Genomic DNA, 26,869 nt, shown 5'->3' with positions numbered 1-26,869 from the left:
TTTTGGTACATCACTTGTCAATAGTGCACAAATAATCAGAATCGCCCACGATGGTAGGAGGAGGAGATGCGATTAAAATCATTTTGTACTTGTTTATCAAGCTCGCTTATCAAGCATGAAATTGTTTTGCGACCGCTGTTTTGCGTTATTAAGTTGCACGTTTGAAATGTTTTTGCAAACTTGCACACAAATGGCTGTGTCGCGGTCAGAAGAAGACAATCAGTGGAGTATGACAGACAAAGGAGAGAGACTCTTTTGTGCTTGTGTCGACAATATATATATATGTATATATATTTTTGTGTGTGTAGTAATTTGACATATCACCTGTCCAGCAAATCCATCTTTGAACTGATGTGTGTGAATGTGTGTGTGTGAATGGGTGAATGTGGAAATAGCGTCAAAGCGCTTTGAGTTCCTTAAAAAAGGTAGAAAAGTGCTATACAAGTACAACCCATTTACCATTTAATAGCTGCAACGATTAGTCTATATAATTGACGTCGTTGATTATAAAAATTATTGACAAATATTTGCTATTGTCGATGAGTCGCTTAATAAAATTTGAATTGCTCGACAGATAGGAATATTCATGTTTTCACAGGGTGTACCCCGCCTTCGGCCCGATTGTAGCTGAGATAGGCTCCAGCGCCCCCCACAACCCCAAAGGGAATAAGCGGTAGAAAATGGATTGATGGACTTTAATTTCTTTAAATAATGGCAGCTATAAAGTGTGTGTGACAATCATTGGTACTTTAACTTTAACTTAAATAACCCTAACAGTTCTTTATAAAAAATACTTTATGCACACTTTATGCAATGAATCTCACGTTTGCGGGACATCTTGCACTTTAAAGTCTGTTAAATTATTTTTAACTGTGGTTATATAATTTGTGTAATGAAACAAACTCATTTGTTTCTCAGCAATAGTTTCTTTTGTTACCACTGAATTTACTATAATGGGTTTTAAAATTAGTTGAAATCATGTTGCGGGCTCAAAGTCAAACTCAAACGTGTACAGCAGATCATTATAAATAATCGTTTGACTTGTCAACTAATTGAAAACATTTTTGCCGACTTGTCGAATACCAAAATAATCGCTAGTTGTAGTCCGAATAAGGGTTCGATTTGGAGACAGCTGACAGTGTTTGCTGATGTTTTTATAATGGTGTTAGTTTTTTCATACAAGAGATATACTAATTAACATATCTTCAATACAAAAAAAAAATTGCAATATGCATTTTCTTGTACTAGATCATTCCAGCGCATGCTCGCAGTTAGTGCCACTGTCCCCCGAAATGTGCACCTTCGGCGCACTAAAAAGTGGATCGCATTGCAGGAAAGCTTCTAAAGAAGCCCAGAAAAAGTGTTACTAATATTATAGTTGTCTGCGGCATGTTTCAAAATATAGCAACTTGCCAAAGGTACGAACTTAACATAAATGTGGAGGAAAATTAGTGTTTCCATTTAAATTTACGTAAATAATGTGGTCTGCACCACTTTTGCACAACTGCACACGCAGTTTTAGTAGATCACGCGCAACACGCCTACTAATAGTACACACAATTTTTTAATTTGCCCACGATATTTAGCACTTGTTTATGTTATGATTTATTTGTTTCAGACATTTTTAACAAGTTACATTAAGGACCATCACGTGGTAACATTTGCACATTTCAACATATCTGAAAAAGAGTAGGAAGAAGCAAAGCTTATTATTTAGGATCTCAGTAGATCAGTCACTGAGGGCCTGATTTACTAAGATCTAAATACCAAGCACTAAACAGCGTGTGCAATCTATAGAATAGCATGTGCAAGTGAAAAGCGGTCCTTTTTTTAAAAGATGATTTTGCGTGTATTATAAGAGGCATCACAACGGAGACACTCCGTCATTATTGCTCACTCATGCTCTTACCTCTGGAGTTTGGCCATGTTTTCAAACAAGCAGGAGACTATCACTTTTTATGGGCATTTTAAAAGCATCCGTGCAGTGCATTGACACCACTGTTTGTTGTTTTACTGCTGAAGGTGCATGGGAGGGATGCTGCACTATTGTGCTCAAGACGCAAAAAATGCATACTTCATGAAGTTTTTATCATATAGGATATATGTTTGTTTTTTCACATAGAATGTAAATTACTAACGTCATTACAAAATGATTAAATGACACCAAAATGCATCAATTGAATTTGTTTTAATCCGTCCCTAAATCATCCAGCAGCTATGCCATCAAAGGAAGTTGCTGAATAGACAATATTTCTAATATTTTTATTTCTGACCGTCCAAACATATTGACACACACACACGCACACACACCCACACGTACGACAGAGGATTTTCTGTCCATCGTGTGTCTGTGCAGCGCGAGCACTCCTCTCTCACAGGTGTGTGTGGAACTGTGTCAGTTTGTAAATACAATTCAAAACAGTGCTCGTAAAACGGTGATGAGTGTTGATAAATCACATACTGTGTGCTGCATTTTCTTCGACCAGTATTGTGGCCGTTTTGATGATCAGCATATATTTTGCAAATTAATGAAGACATATACCCAAAATTGATTGCACTCCTTATTCTGCTCACCTAACAAACACAATCCATTTTGCACATGTTTAGCAGATCAGCTTTGCGTGTGCTATCAAGTTTGCACCTGTTTTAGGACACGCAAAACCTTTAGTAAATCTGGCCCGGAGTGTCATGCAAAATATCACCCTCACAGACCTGAACCCAAACATGATCTCATCATGACGCAGATGGGCGTCGTCATCTATCGAGAGGATGGCCTCAGTCTCTACGACGTCCCAGGGAAGGAAGCGATTATTGAGGCTGTTCTTCTCTGTGCGGACAACCTGACAGGGGAGAAAAATGGCTTTTAATTATTTGACTTTCCCACAAGTACTGCCCTGTTTATTGCACCACATTCTTATTGCGTTTAAAGTTTTTATTAAGTATTTATTGATGCACTGTGTCACGTAACTTGAATTTTCCCTTTTATCTTAGGAGATAGCAGATTGTTCCAGTCAAGAACATCTGGCTTCATTTTTTGAACAGTTTTTTAGAAGCAGCCTTCGGATCCCTTTAAGTAAAGCTGTGGTGAATTTGAGCTCCAGCGAGGCAGTAATCCAGACAGCTATACATGCAGTGTATTCCAGTAAACTTTGTATCAACTCTGACAAATACTGACAAATAAGACACATTAGGTATTCTGTGTTAAAGAACAATACACTAGTGAATGCTTAGCAAACTGGAGCACAGGACTGAATGTGTGCAGTCTAAGTCCTGCACAGTTCAGTTTTAGGTTCATTAGTAGGGCACTAGGAGCCTTTACTCTTAACTCTTTTATCTCAAACTCTTTGTCTCATCATATGTCCATTTGATCCTTTATGTATGAAACCCTTAGCAATACAGAGGAGCCGAGAAAGTCCAATGCCCCAAAAATTTTTCAATATAAAGTTCAAATAGAATTTTCTATGCGCAATTTCATGAGAGACATCGGTAATTCTTGAGAGACTTAGGTTTGTGATCTTTGTATTTTGTGACAGTGCCACAAAACGATACCAGAGATGACAAAAAGGAAACTGTGGCGATAACCACTAAAACAGCAATGGAACTTACTGCAACATATGAAAGGCAGTCGCTGCTTAAAAACCTTCCATTTTGTGCCATTCAGAGAGAGGTGAGTAGTGTTATTTATTTATGGTGGTTAACATCTCTTTATACCAGGGATGTGCTGATCGTTCGGCCACCGATCAGTATTGGACGATTTTCATTGACAAGTATGTGCGTATTGCCGATTAAAAACACTGATCCCTTCTGGCTTACAGTGTATTTATTTTTAGCCCCCCGGCTGACAAACAAGCAGCTAATTGTGTGTCTCCATACACAGTGTGATGCCGATTCCCGAAATTAATAATAACCACTTCTAATTGCAGCATAAAAACTTAAGTATCTATTGAGAATGAGGCTAAACATGTTACACACTGAGAGCAAACCAGTAAAAGGAATGCTAATATCTAAGCTAGCCGCTAAGTTAGCTTGAATCAACACCAAAACATAAGTACATTTGGAACCACGTTACAGCAGAAAGTAAGCAGCTATTAACAGCAAAATTAACCATCCATAAAATGGTGGCGTCGATACCAAGGGTAGCATCAGTACATGATCATTGCTAGAGTGATTACAAAGATTTTTAATTTTTTTTCTCAAAATCACTTCTTGTTAATGTTTACAAATTCAGGGAATAATTTCCTGGACAAAAGAAGACTTTGAAGGCAAAGACAAAAGGATTAAATTAAGCAGTTTTTGCTTCTATTTAGTTATTGCGTACTAGTGACTTTGTTTTGATCAAATAATTGTGTATAATAAAAGAGAATAAGGAACTACTTTAAATATTGTGCTTATATATTATATTTATATATTATATTACTTTTATATTTATTCATATGTTTATTATATTATATTTATAATATATATACTTATATATTATATAAAAATATAACATAATATAATGATATATCAGAATATTTTATATACTGTATACATAATATGTAAATATTACATGTTATATTTTATATTGCTACTATGGTACATTTTTAGTCTACTTTATACCTTTTGTTTTTGCCCTCTTTTTGTGCCCTTGTGTGCATTATCCTTTCCATCCTTACCCTTTCCATTATTTGTAACTGAGCTACTGTGTGGAACAATTTCCCTAGTGGATCAATAAAGTTTGTCTAAGTCATATTGTTAAATTGTCCATACCAAATCTGCTAAACTGTAAACTTCTTTAGACATACAGTATTTGACAGTTTGAAAAAAACATTGGAACACAAGAAAGTTTTAAGAAAGCGACAGGTTTGAGCCGAGAACAAATGAATTCACTCGACATTTTTCAAATTTGTGCAAAAATGTTAACCAGCATAACCATCCAGAATCTGTTTGACTTTAGAGGCTAGATAGAATCAACAGTACAGGTAATCGATTTTAAAGACTGATTCATTCGAAGCTATCTTTATTTGTAGACTGAAACTTACCACAATGGGTAGCCCAATGTCAGGCCACAGCAGGTCATCTGAAGGAGGTTTAGGGGAATTCCACACCACCACCACCTTGTTGAGGTATGGCAGTCCGTTCAACCTCTCCAAAGAGTTCATCAGCACTTCTTCACGCTCATATGTCAACATGACCACAGTGAATTGTTCTCTGGGAACATTCCCTCCTAAAGCTGCCTGGAACTCCTTCCCGGATCCTCCAGTACCGCCACCGATGGGCCTGAAACCAGTACCCGAACCTAGGAATTTAGCTTCAGAGGGCAGAACGGGGTCCAGGGGAGTGTGGGGAAACAAATGAAAGGGGCCGGGAGCACTGTTCCATGTTCGGTAGATGTCCACGGCGGTGTAGGTGAAGTTGCGGAGAAAGCGAGGAGAAGCGTAGGGTGGCTCCGTTTCTACAGGTCCTAAATCAAGATCGCCATTGTCTGCAAGGTTGGCATCAGTCCCAGCAAGTTTACCCGCTTTGTGGGGGATCTCTTGTGCAGGCTCCTCATTTATGGGTGCAGCAGGAACCTGGATCCTTGTACGAATGCTAGCCAGGATAGTATTAAGTATGTTCTCTGAGGTGGAGAAGTAGGTCTCCCACAGAAAGCGTCCCTGTCGTCTCATAGCTAACATATCATTGTCTGATAGGCTCCGCAGCAGGAAGTGTAACTCTGTCACACGAGGCTTGGGCACCATAATGGCTGCTTCGCTCCATCGAATAAACTGGTGATAGGGTAGTTTAGAGTGGTCTCCTAGCACTACGGGGATGGCCCCTACCTCTAAAGCTTCAAAAAGCCTCATTCCACAGCCTGCTGAGGCTACCAGCTGACCATCGCCCGGTGCAATCACCAAAGCAAAAGTAGATGTCTTCAGTACCTCTAGTCTGTCTTCTCGCTCCCCACAAAGAGACCATTCAGTTGGCAAACTGGGCTTAGGGATTTTACAGGTGAACTCTATAAGCACCTGGTCTAAATGGCTATCCTGTACTGCTTTTAAGGTGCCGATGATACGATCGTCGTAGTCAGCTGGTGGATTTCCTTCCATGTCTTCCTCAAACGACTGAGGATGAGTTTCCTGCAAGCGGCTCCTCAGTGACTCTACCCTCTCTCCTTGGAATGTGAAGAGATATTTTCTTTTCACTGGTACCTGATGAGGCACTTCCAAAAAGTTGGGTTCCGAGAGGGCATGCACCAGTGGGGACACAACCAAGTCGAAGCCTTCACGGTACTGCTGCTCCAGGTAAGTGGACTGAGCAACTGATGCCCGCCCTGTGCTTACATTATACAAAAAATTCTGTGTTGTGGACTTTCTTGAAAGATGCACAAGTAAATGATTGTGCCCATCTGATCTCCAGTAAGGAAGAGCTTTTAGTTGTTTCTCTAAATCTAGAGGATTAGGAGGTGGGGATGTGGGAGACTCCTGTAGCTCCCCAACCAGCACCAAATACAGACAGGCAATGGTGGGGTTATGTGTTACATAAATATTGCTCTTGACAGACACTGCAAAAGCCTGCTTAACCAGTGGGTCAATATGCTCCCCCCATGGATAGGACCCCACATCATACACATACACAGGATATCCAGATGTGAGGGGGCAGCGGGCATAGTCGAAACAGGTGTGTAGGCGGCAAGAGCGGGCGGATTTCGGTGGTGGGAGTCCTGGGTCTTCTTTGTCAGGAAGCAACCTGACAGGCAGAGAAAGCTTCGGCTGATTCTGGGCCATTAGTTCTTTATAGGAATGCTCTGTCTGGCTGATGACATTCTTCAGTTGCAGGAGGTCCTGCTTGGCACTGTCAATGCTGCGCTTGCAAGCCTCAATGCGCAGGTTGAGCCTGGCGATCTCACCGTTGAGCTCCTGTCGCTTGGCCTCCAGCTGTAGCAGCTCTTCACTGACAGACTCACGTATGCGGCACAGGTCTTGCACGTGTTTGGCCTCGCACAATTCGCCACCGGGCCGGGGCCCGAAGATACGCTTATCTGGACTCCCGGCTTCATCGATGGTCGTGAGGTAGTAGTGAGCAATGAGCGGGAAGAAAACCAGGATAAAGAAGAGCATGAAACTGAGCCAGGTAAGACGCACACGCCTTAACACCCAAGGCTGCCCACCGGCTCCAAGTCCGCCGCCGTTGCGCTGCATTTTTTTTTTTTTTACTTTCTTACTCCTTGTCGTACCAAAGAATCAATTATATCTTCTGCAGCAGCCATGATTCGACCTTGTCGGGCAGGTGGATGGATACTATATCATGAAAGCTGGGTTCAAGCCTCCTCTTCTGGGCCTGTTGGGATGGACTAAGAACCCAGCTTCACCTGTAAATTAATATGTACCCAACCGTTTGATACCTGAAACAAGCTAAGGCCATTTCTATCATGTGGTGTTCCAAATCAAGTGAGGAAACCATTCCTTTTTTGATGAGGGGTTCCCCTCAATGGGTGATATGGGGTAGGCATGGCACCTCAAAGATGTGCTAAACAAGGTGGTCCACTTGCTTTTATCCAGTGTGTAACCATTTTCTGAAGCCTATTTTGAGAGTCCCCTGGAAGATGGTCCAGGAAAACCTGAAAGAGAACAGAAAATGACAGATGAGTGGTGGCTTAAGTTGTTTCTTGAGTACAAGAGCTTAATTTCATGTATCAGTCTGGATGTTTATCAAACCACGTGCCAAAATAGCAAAAATATATCGGAATCTACCCATGTAGATTCAATCTCATACAATTTTCACTGGATTGAAATAGGAAAAGGAAGCCAGCTGTTCCTTCCACAGCTGACCTCAACCCATCAGTCTCATGTCATGTTCACTCTGTCGGGAGCTGTTTGGCTGGAAAATGTTAATTTAACAAGACCCCAAGGGCTGTTTGTTTTTTTCTAACACGCAAATGGTTCAACAGCAAAATCAGACATTAAAAGTTCAATGTGACTCCAGCTATGATGCCAAAAAAGCTATTAACAACAACTCAAATACAAGCGTTGTATTTTAGTGTCTAGAGCAGGGGTGTCACCCGGAGTCCATTTGCAACCCCCAGCAATTGTTTTAACGGCCAGCAGAACATTCTAGAAATACTATAGTAAAACAAAGAATATTATGGAATATTATTATTGTAGAGGTTTATTTGAAATAGGGACAGATACAAAAACATAGACATCTGAAACAGTTATCCAATGTATGCATCATAGTATTTGTAGCCAAAGCTAATTTACAACACTTGTCTCCAACAACAACACAGATCCAACATCATTAAAATAGGAAAATCAAAAATAGAATGAGTCGATAATAATGATAATAGTAATAATACAGACAAAGTGCAAACTAGATAAAAGCCAATAATAATAATAACACAAAGTGCAGACTAGATAAAAACCAATTAGTAAAAATGAGTTAAAAGTAAACATGGGAACATGATTGTTGCCCAACTAGCCATAATTTCATTGCATTCATAAAAGTAAAAGCACAGCTAAGAGTTAAGCAGTGTCTTATAATCTTAAAACAGCCTAGGTTTGAATAAAAGAGCAAACAGGTGAAATGTAACAAAGAAAACTTGCAATATTGATTAATTAAACAAAGCTGACAGGCAGACAGTTTTTTTCTCTAAAGCGGACATTGCTTTAAAACAAATCTAATCAAATCTTCCACTTCTGATTATTTTTGGGGAAAATATTTCATATTTTCTGTTTGCCATATAAAAACTTTTTTTTTTTTTTTTACAAAAGGGCATAAAACAAACAAAAAACATAACATAATAAAAACATATAATGGACGGATAGATCTGAAGTTGATCTAGAGACTTAAGCATTGAAAAAAAAGCCCCGAAAATTAGTGGAATTATTCTTTTTTTAAACAGTCAAACAATAAATCAACTATATTATGAATTATTGACCTACTTAAGGCACCAATTACTTCACATCAAATATTCCAATGGAAATTTGCAACTTTTCTGTTTTTGCCATAAAAAACAGGGTTTTGACCAAAAAGGCATTAAACATCCATCCATCCATTTCTACCGCTTGTCCCTTTCGGGGTCATATGAAAAATATTTGTATATAGACAAACTCAGATCTATTGGCAAAGTATGTTTAACACACAAGGAATTTGACTTGGTAATCTGGGCTCTCCTTATATATAACTTATTTTTTAACATTTTTATGATTGAGACCCTTCCAGGACCAAACTTGGGGGGAGCCATAACGGTTAAAAAAAAATCTAGATGTTGGTTTTGAAAATGAAAACTATCAAAATGGCCCCTGCGTTCTTGGATTTTTCTGTGTGCGGCCCTCAATGGGAAAGGTTTGGACACCCCTGGCCTAGAGATTTGTACATTTAAACCAACAGGTGGCACCAAACGACTCACTCATACATGGAAATGTGGCTCTCCTGTTGAACAAGTTAGCAAACAACAGAGGGAGAGTTCTGATGTTTATTTAAGGTTGATGGTGGACAATGAAGTAGTCAAACAATTGCAGAAAATCTAAGAAATAAGATTCATATAATATTTGACGAAAACATGGTCCCCATAGTATCAAATAATTGGTTTGCTTCTGTTAAATGTACACGGCTAAAGCCAGAACAGTGACATCAGTTTAAAGTTAAAGTTAAAGTTAAAGTTAAAGTACCAATGATTGTCACACACACACTAGGTGTGGTGAAATGTGTCCTCTGCATTTGACCCATCCCCTTGTTCACCCCCTGGGAGGTGAGGGGAGCAGTGGGCAGCAGCGGTGCCGCGCCCGGGAATCATTTTGGTGATTTAACCCCCAATTCCAACCCTTGATGCTGAGTGCCAAGCAGGGAGGTAATGGGTCCCATTTTTTTATAGTCTTGATAATGACATTTGGGAGGTGTTTGGACTGTGTGGACTGCGTTTTGAACTGCTCTTCAGGTCATTAGAGGAACTGGTTCGGATGGCATTTTTTTCTGAATCATGTTCAGTGTGTTGATGTTTCGGCCCTTTTGAACCAGCCAAGATGGTTCTTTTTTAATCTTGTTTACATTTTTCATAGCATGGGCTACATTTCTGCGGGTGTATTGTTTTTACCACTGCCTGTTTGGACCAAAGCCTGGGAAAATAACCCAATTACTACAAACCTAGGAAAAATAAAAACCTGATCAACATACACTTGCTTTAAAAGTCACATTACTTAGCACCTGGACAGGGTTTTGTTGGTCATTTCTTGCACACTAATTAAAACAACCGATAGAGTGTATTGATAAAACCTCTAAAAAAAAACTACACACAGCAATTTCAGACCTAAAGTTCACTTTCTCTGGTCTCAATGTGGTAAATTTCATCCAGGATTTGTCTTTTCCAAGTGAACCGTAATATGTCAGAAGACTATTACCGTATTTTCCGGACCATAGGGTGCACCGGATTATAAGGCGCACTGCCGATGAATGGTCTATTTTTTATCTTTTTTCTTTTTTTTTTAATTAATCATTTATATATTAAAAGGGGTCATATTATTATTTATTTTTTGTAAATTGAAAACACTTCCTTGTGGTCTACATAACATGTAATGGTGGTTCTTTGGTCAAAATGTTGCATAGATTATGTTTTACAGACCATCTTCAAGCCGCTTTCTGACAGTCGCTTCAGGATGGGCGGTCTTATTTACGTGGCTCACTTTCGACAGCGTCTTCTTCCCGTCATGTTTGTTGTAGCGGTGTAGCGTGCAAGGACGGGAGTGGAAGTGTCAAAAGACTAACTGTTTTAATGACATTCAGACTTTACTTAAATCAATAACAGCGCAGCATCTCCTCATCCGGAAACATCAACACTGGAAATGTGTCCCGTTAAAAACCGTCCGACCGGAACTCTAATAATTAAAAGTTCCTTGGGTGAAGAATTAAACTCAATACACCGGTATGTTTTAGCGCTTTCATGGCGAGTGTACTGACAGATATAAGTAAGAACTTTACACTACTTTATATTAGAAATGGTAACACCGGAGGATGAATGTCACATAACAAGAAGATAGAGAAAAAGAAAAAGCTTATCGACTACGGCGTCGGCGCGAACGCGCACAATTTTTCAGGATTTATGCAGATCCCAAATACAGATCAGCAGGTACCAGAAGGTAATAAAAGTTGCTTTTGCATAATATTGCAAAACAAAACGCTAGATAATAATGCCTTACCTTATACACACACCATAATAATACTTGTATGTTGAAGCACAGTACAATCCATCAAGCGGTGCGGCTTCATAGCTTACCAAAGCCGTACTAAAACATTTTGATAGGTTTTTGAGCGCCGTGAGTAATATTCTATATTTTCGATGGAACATTTAAAATGTTGGTGTTGTTTACTTGAGACATTGCCATCATAGCGCAGCCTACATTTATCTCTTATGCTTGACTGCTATCTACTGGTCACACTTATCACTACACCATGTACCAAATAAAATAGCTTCGAGGTGGGTAAGCTCAACCAAACGTATTCCTTACATTAGGTGCACCGGGTTATAAGGCGCACTGTTCAGTTTTGAGAGAAAAAAAAATGATTTTAAGTTCGCCTTATACTCTGTAAAAATACGGTAAATGTCACAAGGACTTGTTCGTGAACAAGCACTAATAAACAAAACACAAAACTGGACAATATACAAGGTAGCAGAAAATAGCACCAGGGTTTACTCTTAATGTATTTGATTGTGGCGGTGGCAACATATTAGCCACCACGCCTTAAAAATGAGGGTTTTTAATGTGAAAACAAAATAAAGTAGTATAATTTATTGTAGCGTCCAGAAGAAGACACACAAAGTCTGACCCTCTTTTTTATCTTTTATTGCCAATCTTATGCTAACAACGGGCCCAATTCCAAACAAGGATTTCGTCCAAGCACATATGTCTCCGTGTTTCACCCGTGGACAAACAAATACACTTCCTCATTTTCCGCCGACACGATGTGTTCACAGACAATGAGAAAACATTCTAACACACTAACGTAAAATCCCTTTGCACTGGGAAGGGATATTAGCGAGGACGCTACATTGCGTTAAGGACACGGTCATTCGCTTGTCGCTGTCAAATTTGCGGGACGCAGCTAGAATGTGTCATCAACATGCATTATAATGATATAACGATAGTATTAAAAGCCATATTGTCGACTAAATGTACAAAACCCAAAACCAGTGAAGTTGGCACGTTGTGTAAATTGTAAATAAAAACAGAATACAATGATTTGCAAACCCTTTTCAACTTATATTCAATTGAATACACTGCAAAGACAAAAGCTTTAATGTTGGAACTGAGAAACTTCAAAATAAAGTTTCTCAGTTTAATGTTTGAACTGAGAATCTTTAAAAAAACAAAGTTTATCAGTTTGAACATTAATTAAGTATCTTGTCTTTGCAGTGTATTCAATTGAATATACTTTGAAAAGGGTTCGCAAATCATTGTATTCTGTTTTTATTTACGATTTACACAACGTGTCAACTTCACTGGTTTTGGGTTTTGTTATATCAGAAGAGTTGAATCAAAGAAAACACAAACAGAGAGTCTGATTCAAAAATATCTCCATATAAAATGTCTTTTGTTCCTAATTGAATTAGTAGGCATGCTTGTTCTCCCAGTCGGGACTAATAGACATCCTGTGCCTGCCTGCGAGATCGCATTCAGGGAAGGATTTCTGCACACACAAAGCTGAAGTAGTCAGTGAGACTAAAGTCTGTCACTGAAGTTGTTGCTTCTTCTTAATGGCAGACATTTATCCATACAATTATGGAACCGCTGCTGATGGTGGATTTGACAGAAGCAGTGTATCATTTATATCGTCTACATTGCTCAACCGTACTCCATGCGATAAAAAGATGTGCCGCTATCAGATGACATGTAACTGCATACACAATTGACCTAAAATGTGTCAGTCAACAGTCTAATCAGTTGTTATGAGACAAGTATTTATGTAACAATCACACTTCTTCTATTCACCTAAACAAGAGATTGCACACATTTTGCCTTCAGACTAACTTGTTTGTGTCATGGTTGGTACCAAAAAAAATCCCAACACATGTGACCCTTTGAATGCAGTCTGGCAACCCTGCTCCTCAGTCATGAGTCTGTGTGGCAAACCTTCAACGGTCTGTTTATTTGTAGCATGACTTAGAGCTGGACAATTATGGCAAAAACAATAATCACAATTATTTTGATTCTTGTTGAACTCACGAACGACACAAGTATTTTAATAATTTAAAAACATGAGTACCAACAAATCTCAATTTTAAATATAATTTTAAAAAACAAACAGATAAGCAATAAATTACATTAACAATTGCAATACAAAGAAACTAACATTTGCGTACAATAAAGTTTTTTGAATTCCAATGTTTACCTTTGACAAATAATTTTCCACTTTTTGTAACATTTTAAAAATTTAACAAAATGTTTTTTAATTAAATGCAAAAACCCTCACATTTATTGGTGCAATACATCTTTACACAATTTTGACCAGTATTTTAGGCCAAAGCATAATACTTTTGGAAATGTTTCAATAATACATTATGCTAGTGTAAGGTACTTCTTGAAACTTTTATTTTTTTAGCACAGTTAGACCAGATGTTGCGCACAGTTCTGTTATTGTGAAAGGGGGGGGGTGGGGGGGGGTGGGGGGGGGGTGCTTCGGTTCTAAACTTGACGAGTTTTGAGACGACTTGAAAAAAAAGAGAGCCTCTCAAGTTGTGACTGCTGTATTCTGTTTGTACCTTGATCTTACATCCATTTCGTCGTTTACCACACGAGCAGATGATATGTGTTGTAGGTGTATGGATTGTTCGTGCCAGCTTTAGCTTCGTTGTTTAGTCACTGTTTCAAGTGGTCGTCTCGACATTATTTAGTTCAGGACGGGGTGACTGATCTTTCGGGGACGAATGATCTGTACTCGACACATTATTTTCCGAAACAAATAATCCTTCTCACAATGACAGCATTTCATTCACAATAATGTCAATTTCTGTGATATTGGACATTTAACAGCAGATTCCGTTTTATTGTCCAAATCTGTGATTTCGTCTGCGGTTAAGTAAACGTGGAAATCATACGCCTTACTTATTTTGTTGAGTTTAGTGATTATTGATAAGCGCTGTGTCAAATAAATGGTAGCAACCATGATGAGATCCTAAACTTCTAGGAGACGTGGTCTTTTTTCATTAATTCGATCCTCATCAAGTTAAACATTCCGGAATTTGCAAGCACGTTGCTCAGCCCAATAATAACTAATATTTTTCATGATCATGAGAAGCCATAATCGAAATCAACATCAAAAATTGATTAATTGTCCGGCCCTTGCATGACTGCAGCAGGGGAAATAATGATAGACAGATGTTAGCAAATACTGCTGCGTGGCATAATCTTTGACTCGGAACAAGCCAGATCAAAATCCCTTTGTTGTGCCATCTGCGGCATATCTTCTCGTTTGAAGCTGAAAAGAGGAAATGCATCGATTGCTGTGTACTTACTTTGTGTGGATCAATAATAATGCCACATTACCTACTGCATCCTTGAACTTTGAGGCTGTTAAGGACTATAACATACTGCAGTTGGTAGCCATTAGCACTGTCCTTCACATTAAACACTACAATAGAATTACTCTGATGGAAGCCAGTAAGTTACATGCAATGAAAACAGATCTGCAGCTCTTACTCTGTTTGCCATTTTGGCTAAGGAAGAGTGTTGCAAGAATATAATTTTCCAGTAAGAAATGAGTCATTATCAGCAGTCGGATGCTGCTTCCCAGTTGCCAGACATTTGAGGACAAGCACTTGTATAAATGAACAGTGTCTCCCACATACTAGCACAGCTTTCCGACTCAGTCCTAAAATTCCTCTCGTGAAAGAATGGCGAGAGCAGGAATGTCCATTTTCTAGAAGCCCTATCACAATGCATGGCGGGGCAGAAGGAGTAGCAGGTGGAGTGAGCGAAGGGCCGCTTGGGAGACCAGCCTTAGAGTAAAGAAGAATTTTTTTACCCCTCTCTTGAGTGTTAGACAGAAATTGAGGAAAGGGGGAATATTTAAGCTCTGATAAGAAGATCACTGAGCCTGCATTTTTAATAAGGCCCTGAGAAGCAAGACGAGAAGCAAGCGGTAGCAACAGGGAGTCTAAGATATAAGTACGACAGATCTTTATTTATTACTTTAATGATCAAGAAATACTTGCTGAGAACGAGGAGGAATTTTCTTCATTTGTAACATAACTGCAAAGGCTCAACCCGATAACTACGCAGCAAAATGTGAAAGGGATCCTTCAATGTTTTTATACAATTATTTTATAAGGACCCATAGGGTTGCGCAATATAGACAATATACAACATAAATAATATAAACTTGGCAGACAATAGTACTTTTAATTATGTTGTCCTACTTGTAATAATACATGCTGATTACACATTCTAGCTGTGTCATGCAAATTTGACGGCTAATGTCCCTCGACAGTGCAGCTTCTTAATCGGTAATCACTAACCTACTCAGTGGCCTAGTGGTTAGAGCGTCTACCCTGAGCTCTGTAGGTTGTGAGTTCAAACCCCAGGCCGAGTCATACCAAAAACTATAAAAACGGGACCCATTACATCCGTGCTTGGCACTCAGCATCAAGGGTTGGAATTGGGGTTTAAATCACCATAAATGATTCCCGGGCGCAGCCCCCGCTGCTGCCCACTGCTCCCCTCACCTCCCAGGGGGTGATCAAGGGTGATGGGTCAAATGCAGATAATAATTCCGCCACACCTCGTGTGTGTGTGACGATCATTGCTACTATAACTTTTAATCTTAGCCCCCGTGGCAGCAAATAAACTGCGTTTTTCACAAGTTTCATTTTCACTGGAGGACTGGAGCAGTGGTCCCCAACCTTTTTGTAGCTGCGGACCGGTCAACGCTTGAAATTTGTCCCACGGACCGGGTGGGGGGGAGGTTATGGTATTTTTTATTTTGGCATAAAGAAATACAATCATGTGTGCTTACGGACGGTGTCCCTGCAGACTGTATTGATCTATATTGATATACAATGTATATATTGTGTTTTTTATGTTGATTTAATAAAAATAAAAAAATAAAAAATACAAATAAAATGTATTTTATTTCTTGCGCGGCCCGGTACCAATCGGTCCACGAACCGGTACCGGGCCACGGCCCGGTAGTTGGGGACCAATGGACTAGAGGACAAGGTAAAGCTAAACACGCTACATACCACATTGTAGGGGGGGATAAAAAAAAAAAAGCATAGCTCACCGCCAAGCTAGATCAAGTAGTACAACTGGAAATGACACACTATTACCTCACAAATTAGGAACCGTTGTAACCTGTGTTGAAATAGTTTTTATTACCATTTATATGACAAATAAGATATTGTGATGTATATCGTTATTGTAAGAGGCTGTGTATAGCACAATAAAGATTTTAGGCCATTATGCTGATCTCTAAGAACCATATTTACACTGATCACTAGGGATGTGCTGATCCATTGGTTGCAGACCAGTATCTGACGTTTTTCGTGATAAAACTTTTGTAATATGTGACAAGGTAATACAAAATACTTCAAAATTTACTAGACAATGCGATCAAGTATTTTATCATTTTGTAATCAGATTCTTGATTGATTTTGTAATAAACTTTGACACATTTTCTAAAAACGTTACAAGTTATTACAAAATGCTTCAAAATGTATTACAAAATGCGTTCAAGAAATTGAATATAATATAACACAATTCTTGATCGCATTTTGCAATAAACTTTGATGCATTTTGTTTATTTATTACAAAATGCTTTCAAACACTTTATTACACAATGTGTTTAAACATTTTAGAACAAAATAAGACGGGACTCCTCATGCACATGTGTCCTTACAGGGGATTTTGGAGCTCATTGTTCTTGCGGCTACCCCTGTCATCATTAACTGTGATAGAGGACATGGAGTCAAGCCGGACGCCCAGGAGAAAATATGACACAGCTGCTATTGGGGGGAGGAGGCGGGGCTAAAACACTGGCCTAGGAGAACAGCTGTTGAAGTCATGACTTGACAATTTACTTTTTGTATCATGTCAGCTGGAAATTACAACTGAATCTTCATTAACTCTTCACCTTAATTTTTTTAAGACAGATGGGATTGGAGAATCTCACTGAATGTTCTGTACATCTTCTTTAATGCCATTGTTGTATTGGGCTGAATAATCTTGCTAGGAGGATTGGATGTATTGTAATATCATTAATATACAGTACAGGCCAAAAGTTAGGACACACCTTCTCCTCATTCAATGTGCTTTCTTTATTTTCATGACTCTTTACATTGTAGATTGTCACTAAAGGCATCACAGCTATAAATGAACACATGTGGAGTTATGTACTTAACACAAAAAGGTGAAATAACTGAAAACACGTTTTATATTCTAGTTTCTTCAAAACAGCCACCCTCTGCTCTGATTACTACTTTGCACACTCTTGGCATTCTCTCGATGAGCTTCAAGCACACCTGTGAACTGAAAACCATTTCGGGTGACTACCTCTTGAAGCTCTTTGAGAGAATGCCAAGAGTGTGCGAAATAGTAATCAGAGAAAAGGGTGGTTATTTTGAAGGAACTAGAATACAAAACGTGTTTTCAGTCATTTCACCTTTTTTTGTTAAGTACATAACTCCACATGTGTTCATTCATAGTTTTGATGCCTTCAGTGACAATCTACAATGTAAATAGTCATGAAAACAAAGAAAACGAATTGAATGAGAAGGCGTTTCCAAACTTTTGGCCTGTATTGTATATTTAATATTTAATTTTGTCTTGTAGATGGGTGGGAAAAGCTTGGAAACTATCCAATCACAGCTCTTTAACAATGTACGAGAGAGTTACAAAGGATATGCAATGAGGTTAAATTTGGACGGTATACAATATAAATGATATACATTTGGCCGACGATAGAGCTTTTGACACTGTGTCATCAACATGCATCATCACGAGATAACTATTCTAGTTTTGTTCCACAAATTTGGCAGCGACAAGCACATCCTCCACGCAATGCAGCATCCACGCTAATGAGCTAGTAGCTAACGTGGAAGACGAGAAAAAGCTAAACATGCTACACTACACACGATAGGAGGATACAAAAAGCCATGCTAACCACAAACAGCAAGCTAGCGCTTTTGAATGTAAAAAAAAAAATCGGTGGATCAAAACAAATATCGACTGTAACCATACAAGGCATAAGAGTCTATGTTATGATTAAATCGATACTTTTACGATGACAAAATATTTTCTAGTTTTTGCGACTGTTTACAAACTTTAAAAATAAGTACCTGGTCACTGGAGGACTTTAAGGGCAGATAAAGAAATTTTGCCTGATTATAATTGTGATTTAAAATTGAATCATTCAAGGATTTAGACAATTTTAAGTATCAGTATTGTACTTAGGACCATTATTGACAATACTTTGAATTTTAAGGATAACTTTGATGCTGTTTGCAAAAGAGGTCCCCGTTTCTTCATGTTGACAAAACCATGATGATTTTATTTGATTTTATCGTGCTTTTATTGAATCGGTTTTATCTTTTTGTCTGGTGTCATGGTTTGGATAGCTGCCTCTGAAGGAGAGAAACCGAGTAAGCCAAATAATCAAGTGGTCAAGTCAACTTATTGGTGAGCCTCAGCTGAGTTTGGAGTCCCTGTACACTCGGCAGGTACAGCGGGTTGCCAACTCAATTACAGCAGAAATCGCCCACTCTCTTTATCACCACCATCATGGTATAGGAACAGCTTTGTTCCAGCCACAGTTATTCTTTTAAAGAAGTTATAGCTATATTGCACATATGTATTTCTTTGTATCTACTTATTAATTCATGGTAGTTTTATCTTACTGTGTTTTACTAACTTTTACTCTTTTGTTCATGTGACTTTGTTTTCCTTCTTTTCCTGGTCCTGGTCCCAGGCAGCCTTTTGAGTACTTTGTCATGTTGTGATCTGTTTTGTGTTAATACCTTTGTTTATTTTAATATATATGTATATGCCATTCTTTTGTATTTTACACTGCAGAACAAATCTACCTTTGGGTACAAATATAGTCACATGAGTATCAGCATTGGTATATACTTCATTTTATTGTCATTCAAATTTGAACTCTACAGTACAGATAAGAAGGACATTTGGTTGCATTAGCTTGTTGTAGTGCAGGATAAAAGAGCAATAAGGTGCAGATGTAAATAGATTACTGTACAGATAAATATAATGCACGTTTGCATATGCATCCACGTTTATGGATGTATGTTCTATTGTCTTTATAGTCCAGCAAGTTAATCGTTTTTTGGGGGGATTTGAGGGGATTATTATGAGGCGTTTAAGAGTCTTATGGCCTGAGGGAAGAAGCTATTACAGAACCTGAAGGTTCTGCTACGGAGGCTGCGCAACCTCTTTCTAGAGTCCAGCAGTGAAAACAGTCCTTGGTGGGGGTGGGAGGAGTCTCTACATATTTTCTAAACCCTGGTCAGGCAGCGGCTTTTTGCGATTTCCTGGATAGGAGGAAGAGGAGTCCTGATGATCTTTTCCGCCGTCCTATGACCAATACTGCCCCTGTAACTACTTGGTATTGGAGTGATACCCACATTAGTAGTATAAGTGCCCGATAATAAAGAAGCGGGCCGGATCTCTCGGTGAGGTGGTGTGCTGCAGTCAGCCACATTTTAAAACTGTCTGCATTACTTTTTTTTAATTACAATAAATAAATTGATTATCGACGTTTACTAATCGATTCTATAATCGCCCGTGTCCGAATTGCTATGCATTTAAAAATCTACTTCCCCCACCTAAGGACAATAAAGATTTTTACGTATTGCAATATTGATGTTATGCCATATCGCTCATCCCTAAATCAGGTTATTTTCTTTGTGAAATAGGGAAGTTGGATTTTTCAGCTCCTTACTTTACCTAAATAAAGACTTTAAAGAGGTCGTATCTATGATCATCTATATTTTAGTCAACTAAATTTACTGTACCTTCAGCTGAGTACAATGTTGTGTAAGTTGGTTGACTAAAACTGGACTGAAACTAAATCAATTTAAATGGCAAAAATTTGACAAAAACTAAAATAACATGAAAACTAAATTAAAAACTGCTGTCAAAATTAGCACTGAGACATGTGGTGAGAAAAAGGGGAATGAAAAATTAGTTCGTACTGACTGGCTTCAACCGCCACAGCACCTCTGATATGACACAAACTGACACAATGGTCAAAGTGGGCACAGTGGTCACAAGGGAATTATAAAATGTGCCCTTTCAATAGAAGGTAAAGCAAAGTAAAAAACTATGCAGAGGTAAAACGGTACTAATAATTAACGGTGGTAAAACTCAACATATTGAATTAAAATGATCAAAAAATGGTTATTGATAACTGCAGTTATATATTGCTGTCTGAGCAACTGAACTCTTCAATTTTGCACATTGAACCTATAAGCATACTTGCCAATTCTCAAGAATTTTCCAGGAGAATCCCGAATTTCAGTGCCTCTACCGAAAATCTCCCGAGACAACCATTCTCGCGAAAATCTCCCGATTTCCAGCCGGACAACTATATTGGGGGCGTGCATTAAAGGCACTGCCTTTAGCATAGTCTCTCACCTGAAAAGGAGACTATTATATACAGTATGTCTCCGTTATCCATAGGTTTATCTATAACCCATAAAGTAGGCAGGCACAGAGCTATTTCTCAGCGTGTGTTTATTCCAGGCGGCACGTTAATACACTGACACACAACATCCGGATTCCCATCATGCATTGCTTCAAAACTACGGCAAGTTGTAATATCCAAAATTTCCAGCCGGACAAACAATATTGGGGGCGTGCCTTAAAGGCACTGCCTTTAGCGTCCTCTCACCTTAAAATGAGACTATTATATATGTCTCCGTTATATATAGGTTTATCTATAACCCATAACACGGAGGCCGAATGGATATAGTCACTCATGAACGGTCAGAGAAGCACAAGGCGGCAGCAACGCAGTATTATAGGCCACCTTGCAAACAACATTCCGTTCTCATTTGCGGATGTTTTCAACAAATCCGTGAAAGATATGTTCCCGGATTCAGAGATCGCTTGCCAGTACTCAAATGGCAGAACAAAAGCTACTCAAATAGTGAAAGGTAAGTGTTTTGTTTTTTTAAGTAAGCAGCAAGTACAGTACAGTTAGTAGAACAACTGTGTTTTCATTACTGATTACTATACTAATATATATATATATATATATATATATATATATATATATATATATATATATATATATATATATATATATATATATATATATATATATATATATATATATATATATATATATATACACACATACACTACCGTTCAAAAGTTTGGGGTCACATTGAAATGTCCTTATTTTTGAAGGAAAAGCACTGTACTTTTCAATGAAGATAACTATAAACTAGTCTTAACTTTAAAGAAATACACTCTATACATTGCTAATGTGGTAAATGACTATTCTAGCTGCAAATGTCTGGTTTTTGGTGCAATATCTACATAAGTGTGTAGAGGCCCATTTCTAGCAACTATCACTCCAGTGTTCTAATGGTACAATGTGTTTGCTCATTGGCTCAGAAGGCTAATTGATGATTAGAAAACCTTGTGCAATCATGTTCACACATCTGAAAACAGTTTAGCTCGTTACAGAAGCTACAAAACGGACCTTCCTTCAGAAATGAAGGCTATTCCACAAAATTGTTTGGGTGACCCCAAACTTTTGAACGGTAGTGTATATACGTGTGTATATATATATATATATATATATATATATATATATATATATATATATATATATATATATATATATATATATATATATATATATATATATATATATATATATATATATATATATATATATATATATATATATATATATATATACACACACACGTATATATATATATATATACGTATATATATATATATATATATATATATATATATATATATATATATATATATATATCGGCGTGGCAAAGTTGGTAGAGTGGCCGTGCCAGCAATCGGAGGGTTGCTGGTTACTGGGGTTCAATCCCCACCTTCTACCATCCCAGTCACGTCCGTTGTGTCCTTGGGCAAGACACTTCACCCTTGCTCCTGATGGGTGCTGGTAGCGCCTTGCACGGCAGCTCCCGCCATCAGTGTGTGAATGTGTGTGTGAATGGGTGAATGTGGAAATACTGTCAAAGCGCTTTGAGTACCTTGAAGGTAGAAAAGCGCTATACAAGTATAACCCATTTATCATTTACGTATATATATACAGTATATATATATATATTGTGGCAAATGCAGGAAACACAGCGTTGTTTCTTTGAGGTCTTTATTGTAAGACTGCCAACATAAGAATGCACAATAAAACACAATATGCACATTTATAGTGTGCCCAAGAACGTACATAAAACCACACCCATTCTGCTGAGTGTGAGCATGGTCCTAGTGCCCGCCACACAGCCCCCCCCCCCGAACACCCAGACAGCAAGATATGGGGAAAAAGAAAACCTGTCAGGGGGCCTCACTCGCCTGCCGTAACGGCTACAATGTCCATCCCGCGAAGCGGGTGTGCCTTGTGGAGCAGAACAAACATCAGGCGAAAGACATTCAACCCGAACAGATTTTGGGGGGCGACCTCGGCGGGGGACTTGGCCCGGCAGTATTTCTTCACCTGCAACACAATGCGCCGGTTTAAGTCTGTCCAGAGAAACGCATTCCCTGCGCCCGCCCATATCCAGCACAAAGTTTTTAGGACCGCGTTCCAGCACCCTAAATGGGCCATCGTAAGGCGGTTGGAGGGGCGAACGGTGGGCGTCGTGACGTACGAAGACAAAACGGGCAGATTTAAGCTCCGATGGCACAAACGACTTAGGGAAACAGTGGTGAATCGGGCCGGGAGCCAAGGACCCCCTCGACAAAAAGGGAAACGGTCGCGGGGTACAACCCTCAGGTAAAAATTCCCCCGGAACGCGGAGTGGCTGACCGAACACCAATTCAGCGGGGGCCGCTGCAAGATCCTCTTTAGGGGCTGAGCGCAACCCGAGCATAACCCAAGGTAAACGGTCAATCCAATTGCTATCAACGAGCGCCGCACGCAAAGCCGCCTTAAGCGACCGGTGAAAACGTTCACATACGCCGTTAGCTTGGGGATGGTAGGCTGTAGTACGGTGCACCTGCACACCCAAGGACTGGGCCAACGCTGACCAAAGCTCTGACACAAACTGGGATCCCCTGTCCGAGGTGATATCAGACGGCGTGCCAAAACGCGCAACCCAGGCTGACAGAAACGCGCGAGCAACGTCTACCGAGGCAGTGGAGGAAAGAGGAACCGCTTCCGGCCATCTGGTGGTACGATCTACCATCGTTAGCAAATGTGTATAACCCTGCGACGGAGGGAGGGGGCCAACTAAGTCTACATGCATGTGGTCAAACCGCCTGACCGGAATCGGAAATGGTTCGAGGGCCGCCTTTGTGTGCCGGTGGACCTTGGCGCGCTGACATGCCACGCATGCGGCTGCCCACTGCCTAACATCCTTCCTAAGGCCAGGCCAAACAAACTTGGCACCAACCAACTTGACGGAAGCCCGAACGCCAGGGTGCGACAGGGAGTGTATTGCGTCAAAAACCCGGCGGCGCCAGTCTACCGGAACAACCGGCCGAGGGCGGCCAGTGGAAACATCGCAGAGGAGGGCGGGACCGCCATCCTGAACTACCACCTCCTCGAGCACTAGCGCTGTACCATCAGTTTTGAGTGCGCGGATGTCGGGGTCGTCGGGCTGGTCAGCGGCCATTCCCGAAAAATCTAAACCGAGCTGCACGGGGCACACGAGTACGCGTGAGAGACAGTCAGCCACAGGGTTGGCCTTACCGGCCACATGCTGAATGTCCGTAGTGAACTCAGAGATGGCCGACAAGTGACGCTGCTGACGGGCTGACCAAGGCTCTGTGACCTTTGACATGGCAAACGTCAGGGGTTTGTGGTCAACAAAAGCCGTGAAGGACCGACCTTCCAACAGAAAACGAAAATGGCGTGTTGCAAGATACAGTGCCAACAACTCTCGGTCAAATACACTGTACTTCCGCTCGTTATCTCGCAGTTTACGACTGAAGAACGCAAGGGGCTGCCATACATTCGCCACCCGCTGCTCAACTACAGCGCCCACGGCGACATCAGACGCATCCGTTGTCAAAGCCACGGGCGCCGCGGAAACAGGGTGGGCGAGGAGAGCAGCCTCTGCGAGCGCGGATTTAGCCCTATGAAAAGCTTGGACTCGCTGAGGAGACCATTCGAGGGAATCGCTTGCCTTTTTGTTCCGTAGGGCACCATAAAGAGGCTGCAGGAGGTGGGCAGCGCGAGGAAGGAACCGATTATAAAAATTAATCATGCCCAAAAATTCCTGCAGAGCTTTGACAGTGGAGGGACGAGGAAAATCTGCCACCACTTGCACTTTTGAAGGCAAAGGGATCGCACCCAGCAACGAAATACCGTGACCTAAAAAATCAATCTCTGACAGCCCAAACTGACATTTAGAAGGACTGACGATCAGGCCGTGCTCGTCAAGACGTGTGAACACCTGTGTTAGGTGTGACTGGTGCTCCTCGGCTGAAGGACTCGCCACCAAAATGTCGTCCAGATAAACAAACACAAAATTGAGGCCACGCAAAACTGAGTCCATTAATCTCTGAAAGGTTTGTGCTGCCCCCTTCAGGCCAAAAGGCATACGCAGGAACTCAAAAAGCCCAAACGGGGTTATTACTGCGGTCTTGGGCACGTCCTCGGCACGCACCGGCACCTGGTGATAACCACGAACTAAGTCTACCTTCGAGAAAATGGCGGCGCCAGCCAGGCGCGCCGAAAAGTCCTGGATGTGCGGAATAGGGTAGCGGTCGTGCGTTGTGATGTTGTTAAGGCGGCGAAAATCCCCACAAGGCCGCCAGGAACCGTCTGACTTGGGCACCATGTGCAAGGGCGAGGCCCACGGGCTATTAGAACGCCTAACGATGCCTAAACGCTCCATAGTAGCAAACTCCTCTTTAGCAATGGTCGATTTAGCCGCGTCAAGACGGCGCGCGCGCGCAAAAACTGGCAGGCCCATCGTGGGAATGAAATGTTCGACACCGTGTTTAGTGTCCGCGGTGGAAAAAGCGGGAGTGATTAATGACGGAAAATCCGCCAGCAAACGCTGAAAAACGTCACCAGATACCAAATAATTAGCGTGTGTTAACGGTCCAAGTCCCCCCGCCTTACATGTGAAAGTTGAAAAAGACACAGCATCAATCAATCGGCGGTTAGCAACATCAACAAGCAGTCCATTAGCACACAGAAAATCCGCGCCAATAATGGGAACCGTGATGGCGGCGATGATAAAGTCCCACTGGAATCTGCGTCCATGAAAGCACACAGTCACCAACCTGGAGCCGAAAGTGTCGATCGACGAGCCGTTGGCGGCATTCAGGAGCGGCCCGCAGCCACCTGTCGCCCTGTCCGCGTCCGTGGCCGGTAACAGGCTGACTTGCGAACCGGAGTCCACCAGGAAACGTCTCCTTGACGACGAGTCAGCGATGAAGAGCAGCTCACTTGCTTCGCCGGCGCCCACAGCTGCTACTGAACGCTGGCGTTGGAGTTTCCCGGGGCCGTGAAGGGGCATGGAGGGACACACCGTCAAGCTTTGGCGCCAAAACGTTGATGGAAGAAGCACTGGCTCGCTTTGCGCCTTTTCCGGGTAGCAACTCCCGCCACCACTGCTGGGTCCGCGTTCTCCATCGTCTGCAGGGGGGGCGCTTCTACGCTCTGCACGGCAAACCGTCTGGAAGCCAGAAGCACCCGGTCAGCTTCTTCAGCCAAGCCCCGGTAGTCGCCGGAGGCCAGAGAAGCGGAGTTAGCCAACACCGCACGGGCCGCAGGTGGTAGCTGCCGCAAGAAAAGATGAAAATGAACCCGCCCTCCTCGGAGCCCAGCAGCGACAGCATACTGTCCATCAGATCCAAGGCGGTGCTATCGCCCAAACCGGGCAGGGAAAGAAGTCTATCTGCCCTCTCAGCGTCAGTTAGAGTAAATCTCCGAAGCAGAAGATTCTTGAGTGCAGCGTACTTCCCGCGCTGTGGAGGCGTTCGCAACAGCTGCATGGCGCGGCGAGTGGTCGCCTGGTCGAGGGCTGTTACGACCAAGTAATACCGGGAGTCGTCGCCGGCGATTCCTCGCAGGTGGAAAAGTGCCTCGATGTGCTGGAACCATGATGCCGGGTCGCTCTGCCAGAACTCCGGAAGCTTTGTCCCCGCGGGGGTTGCAGGTTGCTGGAGTTGGGGCGACATGGCCGATGAAGACACAGCTTCCTCTTCTGCGTGAAACATTGTCGGGGTCACCAATGTGGCAAATGCAGGAAACACAGCGTTGTTTCTTTGAGGTCTTTATTGTAAGACTGCCAACATAAGAATGCACAATAAAACACAATATGCACATTTATAGTGTGCCCAAGAACGTACATAAAACCACACCCATTCTGCTGAGTGTGAGCATGGTCCTAGTGCCCGCCACAATATATATATACAGTATATACAGTATATATATATATATATATATATATATATATATATATATATATATATATATATATATATATATATATATATATATATATATATATATATATATATATATATTAGGGGTGTGGGAAAAAAATCGATTCGAATTCGAATCGCGATTCTCACGTTGTGCGATTCAGAATCGATTCTCATTTTTAAAAAATCGATTTAAAAAAAAAAAAAATTATATATATATATATTTTTTAAATGAATCAGTCCAACAAAACAATACACAGCAATACCATAACAATGCAATCCAATTCCAAAACCAAAACCGACCCAGCAAC

At 40.8% G+C, this 26,869-nt stretch overlaps 1 protein-coding gene across 1 annotated transcript in view; it reads right to left on the bottom strand.

The window, feature by feature from the left end:
* Positions 1 to 26,869, bottom strand: part of extl3 (exostosin-like glycosyltransferase 3) — a 62,753-nt gene that overhangs the window by 8,248 nt on the left and 27,636 nt on the right. The window contains exons 2-3 of the mRNA XM_062033806.1: positions 5,022 to 7,579; positions 2,713 to 2,840 (exon numbers count right to left, since the gene is read on the bottom strand). Of these exons, the coding sequence (XP_061889790.1) occupies positions 2,713 to 2,840; positions 5,022 to 7,160 (2,267 nt within the window). The 5' untranslated portion in view covers positions 7,161 to 7,579. The remainder of the gene's footprint in view (positions 1 to 2,712; positions 2,841 to 5,021; positions 7,580 to 26,869) is intronic.

Source organism: Entelurus aequoreus, linkage group LG23 (assembly GCF_033978785.1).
Source record: "Entelurus aequoreus isolate RoL-2023_Sb linkage group LG23, RoL_Eaeq_v1.1, whole genome shotgun sequence".
Classification (NCBI taxonomy): Eukaryota; Metazoa; Chordata; class Actinopteri; order Syngnathiformes; family Syngnathidae; genus Entelurus; species Entelurus aequoreus.
Note: the sequence above shows the minus strand (reverse complement) of the source record. Positions and strands in the feature narration are given on the sequence as shown.